At 62.3% G+C, this 9,864-nt stretch overlaps 1 protein-coding gene across 2 annotated transcripts; it reads right to left on the reverse strand.

Annotated features, from left to right (window-relative positions):
• Positions 1-245: 245 nt before the first annotated feature.
• On the reverse strand, positions 246-9,655 carry BCAM (basal cell adhesion molecule (Lutheran blood group)). Of its 2 annotated transcripts, none has more exons than XM_044257152.1 (15): positions 9,536-9,655; positions 7,449-7,570; positions 6,677-6,902; positions 6,520-6,590; positions 6,214-6,310; positions 5,950-6,132; positions 5,395-5,531; positions 4,870-5,026; positions 2,820-2,935; positions 2,570-2,711; positions 2,260-2,396; positions 1,932-2,076; positions 1,695-1,839; positions 800-917; positions 246-482 (listed from the first exon to the last, which is right to left on the reverse strand). In XM_044257152.1, the coding sequence occupies exons 1-15, from the start codon at positions 9,615-9,617 to the stop codon at positions 471-473; spliced, it is 1,890 nt and encodes a 629-aa protein (XP_044113087.1). In that variant the 5' UTR covers positions 9,618-9,655; the 3' UTR covers positions 246-470. The 2 variants fall into 2 exon arrangements, with proteins under 2 accessions (XP_044113087.1, XP_044113088.1); XM_044257153.1 differs by having other exon boundaries at positions 246-714.
• Between the last annotated feature and the right edge of the window lie 209 nt (positions 9,656-9,864).

The raw sequence follows: 9,864 nt of genomic DNA on the forward strand, positions 1-9,864 counted from the left end.
AAGAGAAGCTGGGGATTGCACTTAAGGGAACCGTACCCCACCCTTCAAGCAGGCACTGAACACCGTTAGGACCCTTGGGTCCGCTCTCTTCCACCCTTGGCCAGCAGAGTCTCTCCCTGCTCTCTTATCTCTTCTTCCATGACATCAGACTTCTCCCAGATCTTGCAAGGGGGGTGGGGAGGGAGCATCACCTGCACCCCCTTCTCCTCTCATCCTCCAGAAGAGGCTCTGGCCACAGCATGGTGTGACGTGACAGACAGCCTTTATTCCAGACTCCAGTGTCCACAGATGATGGGGTGGGGGTGGAGGGGCAGGGGTGGGGATCCAGTGTCAGACTATGCAGCAGGACGTCAGGTGGGGCGGGGGGACCAGCGATGCAGGCAGGAGGTAAAAATCGCCCAGGCCAGCCGACCCTCAGAGCCTTGGAGCCTTGTCTTGTCCCGGCCAGGCCCTGGGCTTGGGTCCAGGAGCTATTCTGGGGCCTGGGAGAGTCACATTCCCTGGAGGAAGGTCCCCTCCTACCCACCCTCCCTCCCTCCGGCAAGCAGTGGCTGCTGTAGGTCCCTGCCCTGCCTGCAGAGGAAGGAAGGGAAGGGAGGGCCAGAGGGGGAAGAGGGAAGGTGGGGGCAGGCGGAGGCTGGGCAGAGCTGGTTATCTGATGCTGACTCTCTGAGGTCAGGTCCAGTGGAGCCTCTCTGAGGTCCGAGCTCAGCACTGGGAGGAGGGGCAGAGGTCAGCCTGGGCCCCCCACATCCCCCGGCGCTCCCCCCACCCACAAGGTGCCTGGGTCCTCACCCACCTCATCTCCGAAGCCCCCGCTGCCATGCCTGGCTCCCCCAGAGGCACCTCCCATGAGAAGGCCTGTCTGCTCAGGCCGCTCTGACCCAGAGTGGCTCAGCTGTGGGTCTCCAGGTGGCCTGGGGGCAGGGGGAGAAGGTAGCAGTTGGAGGTGGTCCTGCCTGGAGGTGGGGGTTGTTTGGGATGAGGATGGACTTGGGGGACATGGGCCTGGAGTGGGATGGGGATGGGTTAGGTAACAGCATCCGGGTTGGGGATGGGTAGGGAGGATACTGTCGGAGTTGGAGGTGGGGACTTAGCTAGGGATCAGCTCCAGGGATGGGTTTGGGGATGGCTGTGGACTGGAGCGAACGGTGGCCATGTGATCAGGCCAGAGAGGACGGACGGACGGAGAAGGAACTGGAGTAAGGAGTGGGAAGGAGCTGGGGATAGAGACATTCTCGGTCTGGGGAGGCAGCTGAGGGAGAACCTGGGGTTCAGGGCGAGGCTGGGGTGTGTTGGGGATTGGTGTTGAGGCTGGAGACATGGTTGGGGATGGAGAGGTTAGAGGCGGAGAGATTTGGGGTTGGTTATAAACCAGGTTTGGGGATGGGGATGAGGCTGGGGTTACAAAGGAGACCGGGGCCTCAGATGGGCTACAGCAGGGCTTGGAGATGGGGTCAGGGATGGTTCTGGGCTGGGCATGGCTGTGGATTAGGTCTGAGGTTGGAGACGGGACTGCGTTTCATTTGGCAATGGGGCCGGGGCTGGGAGGTATTTGGGTCTGGGGTTGAGGATGGCATGTGGTTGGTTGGTCATGGGCTGGGTTTGGGCTTGAAGTGGGAGGTGACATCAGAGGTGGGTGGAGGGATGGGATGGGGTTACAGAGGTCAATTCCAAGGTTGCAGGCCACTCACGGAGCCCCCTTTTCCCCTCGCCGGCAGCAGCCGGGCCGACCCTTGCGTCTCATGCAGTAGAAGGCAGCGACGACGAGAAGCAAGAGGCCCACGCTGACGGCCACGGCCATGACAGCCACGCCGGCCTGGGAAGTCTGGGGGGCCACTGCAGGGACGGGTTGGGGGAGAAGGAGGGGTCAGCTGGCAGGGCTCTGTCGGACCCTGGGGCAGCCTCCTCCCACCCCTGCAGCTCCTCACCAGAGCCAAAGTGGAAGACATGCTGCTTCTTCCCATGGGTGTTGGAAGCCTCGCAGGAGACGCCTTCTCTGCTCAGGGCGCTGGTCACCTTCAGGGTCAGGGAGCTGCTCACCCAGCCCTGCCCAGTGAGGGCCGGTTCTGCTGGCTATAGATGCTTGGGTTAACCCCAGCGCCTGGGATCAAGGGTTGGGGCGAGGGCAGAGGGGAGGATGTCCACCCCTCAGGAGGGGTGCAAAGCTGGGATCAGTGAGGGGGGCAGGGTCCCCCGAGGGGCCTGGGAGGGGGTCTGGGTCCCGGGGAGCTCAGGGTGGACAGGATGGTCCCTTACGCTGCCACCCAATTGGCTCCAGCTGAGTTTGGGCTCCGGGTAACCGCGGGCAGAGCACACCAGCCTAACTTCATCTCCTTCCCTCCAGCCGCCCTCTGTCTGGGGCTGAGTCTCTTCTGCACTTAATTGAGGTGGCCCTGGAGGTGGAGGGGGGAGGGAGGGAAGAGTAGGAGGTCCGCTGGAGAAGGGGAAGGAGGGGGAGAGAAAGAGAAGGAGAGAGGGGCGAGGACTAGCAGGCAGAGAGGGTCCAGCCCTTGGTTCTGGCACTCCCACTCCCACGGTCCCCATCCAGACCTGCCCCAGCCCAAACCTTGGACCAGCAGCTTGAAGCTCTGGGTACGGCTGAGGAGGGGGACCGTGGGCATGGAGGCCTCACAGACGTAGGTGCCCGCAGAGTCGAAGGTGAGGGAGCTCAGGGAGAGGGTGGGGCCATTCCCCAGGGGGACGAAGTCCTGGCAGGGAGAGAACAGGGAGGCCAGGTGGGTGTGAGGACAGGGTCCAGGGAAGGGAGAGGGTGCAGGCCGTGGGTTCCAGGGCTGGGGGCTCCTTTCCCTTCTCACCTTGGTCCAGCGTAGGGCAGGGGTGGGCAGGCCTTGCACGGAGCAGTTCACGGTTGTGCTGTTACCCAAGTGTAAGGAGAGCTCCTCTCCGGTGCTGAGCTCGAGGGGGTCCAGGTCTGGAGGAGGGGGGCAGACTGTCACCTTCCCCAGACCCTCCCCCATGCAGTGAGGGGCTCTCCAGGGCTTTTGGGGGTGCAGATATGAATGCACGACCCTAAGAAGAGCCTGTCAGCATTCCTCCGTTCTCCCCACCTCCACAAGCTTACCACGCTCCCCTCCAGCCCAAGTCTGGAGCCCAAATCTAACAGCAAACCTCATGGCCAATTCAACCACCTTCCTCCAGAGTGGACCGGGGAGGTGGGAGGTGTCTCTTCTCTGATTTACCACCCAAACCCCATCACCCATCTTTCCATCCAGTTTTGTTTGCTCTGCCTCTGAAACCGACCCTCCCACTTCTCTCCATCTCTGACCTCCAAGACCAACAGTCTTGACCACTGTAGCCAGCTCCTCACTGGTCTCCCTCCTGGCCAGGATCCTGGGCCCCTCTATCCCCAGAGCGGCCAGACGGATCTTTTGTGAAAACACACACTGGTCAGCCCTGCTCTCTGCATAAAATCTCGCTGGGGTTCCCTCTATGTCCTTGGCATAGAGGCCAAATTCCTTGACAAAGCCTACAGGAACCTGCCTGGTTTGACCTCTGCCTATGTCCTCAGCTTTGCTTCTCATCCCCCCACCTTTGTCCTGAGCTCCAGCTACCCTACTCTCTTTCTATTTTTCTCCAATATGCCATGGTTGAGTCCTGTCCCAGGGCCTTTGCACTTGCTGATCCCTCTGCCTGGAAGCTCCTCTTTGGGCTCTTCGTGTTTCTGATTCTATTCTTTGGTTTCCTACTTAACTGAGAGGCTCCTCTGACCCCCTGTTGTGGATGCTCAGCTTTCCCCTCCACAGTGAAGGATTTATTCCCCCAGCTGTTGAGAAGGATGTCAGCTGTCAGCCCTCAGCTGTCGGCCCTCTCTGGGAACTACCTCAGCTGCACAGAGCCCCTTGCTCAAGGTCATGCCCCCTTCCTTGGGCAGCCCATGTGCAATGGCTGTTTGACATAGGGGTAGAAAGGTCCAGCCCCCTTGCCCCAACTGGGCACAATTAGGAAGACCAGCTTTCAGGTGCCCCTCAGGGCCAAATGAGACTTTTGCAGCCTCTGCCCAGTCCTGCTTCCTTCCCTTCCTCAGCCTCCATAGATGTGGATCCCAAGGAATGTCCTATAAACTTCCTGCCTGCAGATCTCCAAGTCAGAATCGGCTTCCTGGGACGGGACAGAGCCTGTAACATCCTCCCTCTAAACTAGTCCCCACTCACCTAGCCAATTTCGTATCCCCTCCCTCTGGGTTAGTCCCTGTAGCTGTCCCATTGCTACTCAAAGTGTCTTGTTCCCCATCTACCACCTGTCCCCCCGACTGGGCTGGGAAAAGAAGGTGGGGACTGAACTATGTTGTTCACAGCTGTCTCCCCAACCCCAGCCACAGGGTCAAGCCCCAGAAAAGGAGGCAGAAGGAGTGCCAAGGAGGGACAGACCCTTTGCCCAGGGCTTGGGTGCAAGCAGACTCAGAAGGTTTTCTAGAAGACTGGGACCCTGGAGACTTAGCTAGACGTGGAAAGTAGAAAGCAGAGGAGTGGACCTAGACATAAGGAGAGGAGCTTGGCTGGGATGAGAAGAATGCCTGGGTGGGGAGAAGCATCAGGCAGAGGTGAAGCCCCCAGGTTGGCCTAGAAGGCAGGGATGGATCACATGGGCTTTCTCCCAGGGGCACTGGGGAGCCACGGCAGGTTCGGAGCAGGGGGCAGTCAGGTTTGTGCTTCGGAATGAGCTCTCTGGCTGCCTCCTGCGGGAAACTAGAGGGGGCTGGGGTAGGCCCCTGGGAGCGGAGGGGGCCATCGCAGACCAGGAAGGACCACAGAAACGGAGAGAAAGGGTTGGCGGTGGGGCTGTGGGATGAGGACGAGGAGGCCGCTGGTGCTAGGGCCCCCCTGCCCGTTGTCCCAGGACGCTCACAGGCCACGCGCAGCTCCGCGGTTCTGGAGAGCACCGCGTCCTCGGCAGCGTCGTAGTCCTCGACCCTGCAGCCGTAGGTCCCGCTCTGGCCCCGCTGAACCCCCTCCAGGGTCAAGTTCCCCTCAAGATTTGTTTTCAGCACGTTCTCCTGCTTGTCCTGGGTGACCAGGGATGAGGAACCCGGCTCAGGAGCCGCCCCGGTCCGGCGGGGTCCTGCTAGGTTGGGGCCACCCGGGTCAGAGTCAGGCACCTTGTAGGTCAGGGGTTCCCGAGTTAGTGTCCTACTAGGGTCAGGGCCCCCTCAAGTAACGGGGCAGAGGCCCTGCTAGGCCAGGGCTCCCCCAGTTCAGGTAGCAAGTTAGGACGCTCTCAAATAGGGCCTCAGAGGTCCTGCTAGCTACTGGGTCACCAGCCAGGTGCCCTGCTAAGACAGGGGCCACACAGGTGAAAGGTCAGAAGTTGGTGGAGGCCAATTGGTCAGAGGTCAGGGGCTGGGACTTCCAAAGGAACGATGGAGTGAGTCACCTGAAGGCGGAAAAATACGTATTCCATGCTGGGGTTGCCGTCCCCCCGGCAAAACAGCTGGACAGAGTCACCCTCGCGTACCCAGCCCTCAGTGGTGGACGGGCTGCCCACCCAGAAATCCACGTTCTCCGTGGGATCTAAGGGAAAGCGCAAGAGGGACGGTCGGGTCAGGACGGACTCATGATCAGGGTTAAGGGTAGGTCAGGTCAAGGGTAAGAGGCAGGTCTGGGTTAAGGGAAAGAGGTCAGTGCCGCAGTCAAGGGGCAGGCTGTGGTTGGTCAGGGGGCAGAGGTCATATCCTTTACAGCTCAGGTTCGCACTTAGTCTGACATCAGGGACCAGAGGTTAGAGGTTGAGCTGAGAGAACAGGTTAAGGGTCAGAGGTCCATGCGGGCGACAGGTCAGGGTGAGATTCCAAGACCCAATTCGGTGGAGCAGTTTAGTCCTGAGACGCCCCGGGGTTCAGGGTGCTGGAGGGGGCGCTAAGTCAGGGCGGGCTGCTGGTCAGCTAGGAGGGTCCAAGGTCGAGGGAGGTCAGGTCCCGCAGGGACTCACAGTGCAGGGTCAGGTGGAAGACAGGGCTATCCAGGCGACCGCGTCGGCCCATGGGCAGGTTGTAGCTCACGGAGCAGTGGAAGCTGGCATCCCGGTGGGCCTTCCGGAGCCGCAGGTAGAGGGTGCTGGTGAGAGACTGCAGGCCCGAAGCCTCCCGGACCGTGCGGCTGGTCATGTAGCCCTCTGGGAGAAGGGGGGAGGCGGTCAGCGCCAGCCGCCAGCCGGCTCCATCCCACGCCTACCTGGGCTCGGGCGTCCGCTCACCTGCGTTCACCTCCATGGGCACCCGGAGCGGCTGCCCGTTCTGATACCACGTGATCTGGGGGGCGGGGTTCCCGTTGCGGCTGTTGCAGGTGGCGATCTAGGGCAGACACAAGCAGACACAGGCGTGGCCCTGGGCTCTGACCCAGGCCTCTGTAGCCCAGGCCCCTCTTTCCTCAGGACTTCTCCTCACTCAGGTATAGGAGTCTGGGTCCCCCCAGCCCAGTCCTCTCCCAGGATGCAGGAGTGCAAACCTCCCAGCGCTCTCCTCTCTCAGGACCTTGGAATCAGGGCCCCCACCCGAGGTACCTCCTGGGCAAAGTCTTCCACCACAGACAGGATCCCTTTGTTGGGGAAGACCTCCGTGGCCTCAGGTTTCGCTGTGGGGGAGATGTTACTACCATCAGGAGCCCCTTTTCGGGGCTCTCCCTTGCCCCCCCCTTCCGGGGTGCCAGCAGACACTCACCGAACATGCGGAGCTCTGTGGTGGCCTCGGTGCTCGCTGCGCCCGCCCTCACCACGCACACGTAGCTCTGCTCGTCTCCCACCTGGGCCTCAGTCAGCACCAGGTGGCCCTGGGAGTCCAGCTGGTATGGGGGGCTGCGGCCCCGGGAGTCGTGCACCCGGCCCTGGAGCTCGGAGCCCTGCTGCTGGGCTGAGGCCAGGCGGTGGCGGACCCCAGAGCGGTCTACCTGTGGGCGGGGAGGGCCTCAGCAGGGAGCTGCCTGGCCTGCCCCTCCCCCTCTGTCCTGCAGGTCATGTCTCTCTTCTTGTCACATCCCTCTGGTCTGGCTCTTATTCCTGGGCCCCATGCAGTGGTCTCCTCTCTCTTGGTCCCTCATTCTCCATCCTGCTCTGCTCCTGTCTCTCCTCCTGTCTCTGCCTGTTCCTCAGCCTCTTATCTCCTCTTCTTTCTCTTCCTTTAGTCCCCCCCCCCCCCGACCCAACCCCATCTCTTGCTATATCTTCGTCTGTTTCTCAATGTTCTCTCTCAGGAGCCTGTGCTACCAAGGGGGGAGATCTTCCTTCTAGTCTCAGCTGTGCCCAGAAGCCAGGGGACCTTGGAGAAACCTTCCATTTGCTGGGTCTCAACTCCCCCACCTGTAAAATGGGAAGGCAGCTGGATGGAGCTCTTCAGTCCTTTGGGCTCAGATGAAGGAACGAATGTGTGCAGCCCTGCAGTGCCCTGACTCCCAGCCCCCTTGGCTGCCCTCTGGTCCCCAGCAGGCAGCACTCACCAGGAACCACTCCAGCACAAAATGGTCGTGGGCCGCCAAGGCGGTGCAGTTCAGGGCGACAGGCTCCCCCTTCATCACCTCCACCAGGGAGGACCCAGGCAAAGGCTCCTCAGCCTGGGCACCTACAGAAGAGCCACTGAGCTCTTTCTGCCTCTGAGCCCCTCCTCCTTCAGACCCTGGAGTCAGGACTCCCAGCCCCCAGCCCCTCCTCCCTCAGACCCAGAAGTCAGGACTCCCAGCCCCTCCTCCCTCAGATCCTGCAGTTAGGACTCCCAGCCCCCAGCCCCTTCCTCCCTCAGACTCAGGAGTCCAAACCCTCAGCCCCTCTTCCTTCAAACCCAGGAATCCAGGCCTCCAGCTCCCTCATCCCTCGGACACAGTTCAGACCCTCAGCCCCTATCCCTCAGCCCCTATCCCTCAGCCCTACCTCCCGCCTCCCTCCATTTCTCATGTCTGCATCTCTGAGCTTGCAAATCCATCGACATTTCTCTCCATTTCTCTATTCACAGAACTAAGGGCTCCTCCCCTGAGTCATGTAGGACCCTCTGTCCAATCTTCCTGGGGGGGGGGTGTACTGCACCTGTCCTTGTTCCTCCCACTAGACCAGCCACCCCTCAAGGGCAGAGCCAGCACTGGCTCATCCCTTGGCCTCCAGCACCCTGCACAGGGTCTGGCGCGGTGCCCGAGGTTGCTGTCTCTCCATCTCTGCCTGTGTGTCTCTCACTCTGGGTCTCCATCTCTAGGCCACAGTCTCTGCCTCTCTGTCGGCCTGGCGCTCCGTCTCCATCTGTCTCAGCCCCTGGGTCTCTTGTCATGAGTCAGGGGGCTGGGGCTGCGCCTGCAGCTGAGGTGTGGGTGTGTGGGGGCGGTAAGGGGGGACAGGGCTGGGCAGGTTTCAGGAATGTGGGAGGGACAGGCTGGCCCAGACCTGCCCCACCTGGCGCCAGAGCCCCCTACCCGCCCCTTGGCCCCTCTGCCTCTTTGATGGAGCAGGGAAGGGGGTAAGGTGCGTCCCCTCCGAATAGGAGAGGGGCGAGGCCCAGGAGCCTGGATCCTGAGGCTGAAGGGAGCCAAGGTTGGGAGGGGCGGTGGTAGGCTGGAGTCCTGCCCCAGGATCCTGGCAGATAGAGCTGTTCCCACTGGGGAAACCATGCTCTCTCACCCTCTGGGCTGGCATCCTGGCATCAGCTCTCACTTCTTAGAACCTCCCTTCCCTTCCCCGCCCAGCTTGACCAGCCCTGCCCCTGGGGACCCGCTATTCACCATGTTTGTGCCAGGGGCCTGGATTCCCAGGCACCCACCTCTGGCCCAGGCCTGTCCCAGGGGAGGGGGTGTGGGGCCAGGCTGGTGCCTGGGGCTAGTCAAAGTAACAGACAGGAGGACAGATGGAGAGATCTCTGTGCCCTCATCTCCCTGATCTCTCTGTCCCTCGGGTGCCAGCCCCTCTGGGCCTCCTCCCCTCCCACCACCACACAGGTGTGTGGATTTATCTGGGGCCCCAGGAAGGGGGCACTGTCACTCAGAAACACTTTGGTCCACCAACACTGCCTAGGGCCAGTGTTCCAGCCCCTCCATAAGGGAGGTGGCTTCCTTAGGGTCTGGGCTCTGAATCCAGGCTGGGGGAACCCTCAAGAGCACGTGACTCACTGGGCTCTAGCCATAGGGTCCCTGGCCCTCGCAAAACTTGAGAACCTTTCTGGGGGAAGCCCTAGGGTTTGAGTCTCCTGTGTCCTGGGTGAAGCCACTCCAGCCACTGGAGGCCTGGACCCCTGGGTCTGAGGGAGCAGGAGTCTCGGGACCCAGATTCCAGGCGCGGAGGGCCCTCGCTCCTTGGTCCGGAGTGCAGAACGGGCTGAGTTCCCGGGTGCTGTGTAATCCACTGCTCTGGGATGCCCAGCCCCTCTGCCTAGCTGTCCCCAGGTCTCCCGTTGGGAGGAGTATCCCCCATGCTCCTGTATCCCTTTTCCTCGGGGGGCGGGGGTCTCAGGTTTGGCTTCCTGGGGTCCATGAAATCCCCTTCCCCCTTCCCTTCCCGGGGTCCCCAGGGACCGCCCCCAGTGGCGCCCTGCTTCTTGTCCGAGCCATACCTGGGTGCGCTCCCAGCAGGAGCGCGAGCACCAGCAGCCGCGAGGCCCTGCACGCCCGGGCCGGGCCGTCCCGGGGCTCCATGTTCGCGGCGGCGGCGGCGGCGGCGGCGTCGACTGGCGGGGCTGCAGCTCCGCGGCCCCGGGGGCTGGGAGCGACCAGGCCCCGCCCCTAGAAGCCCCGCCCCGCCCTCCAGGCCCCCCTTCGTCCCCGCCCCCCCAAACCCGGGCGCCCCGCCAGGACCTCCCACTGCCCGGAGTGGACCTCCCAGCGCTCGGCCCGGAGCGGGGCTCCCTCTGCCCCCAAGTCCTGGTCTGCCCGGCTCAGGCTG

Source organism: Neovison vison, chromosome 7, assembly GCF_020171115.1.
Source record: "Neovison vison isolate M4711 chromosome 7, ASM_NN_V1, whole genome shotgun sequence".
In the NCBI taxonomy this organism is placed as follows: Eukaryota; Metazoa; Chordata; class Mammalia; order Carnivora; family Mustelidae; genus Neogale; species Neogale vison.

Excerpts from the sequence above, each read along its gene's own strand:
- BCAM (XM_044257152.1), bottom strand. The coding sequence starts at position 9,617 with ATGGAGCCCCGGGACGGCCCGGCCCGGGCGTGCAGGGCCTCGCGGCTG. Across the intron at positions 6,133-6,213 it reads GCCCATGGAGGTGAACGCAG|AGGGCTACATGACCAGCCGC; the intron begins GTGAGCGGACGC and ends CCCTTCTCCCAG. Across the intron at positions 2,077-2,259 it reads GGAGCCAATTGGGTGGCAGC|CCAGCAGAACCGGCCCTCAC; the intron begins GTAAGGGACCAT and ends AAGCATCTATAG.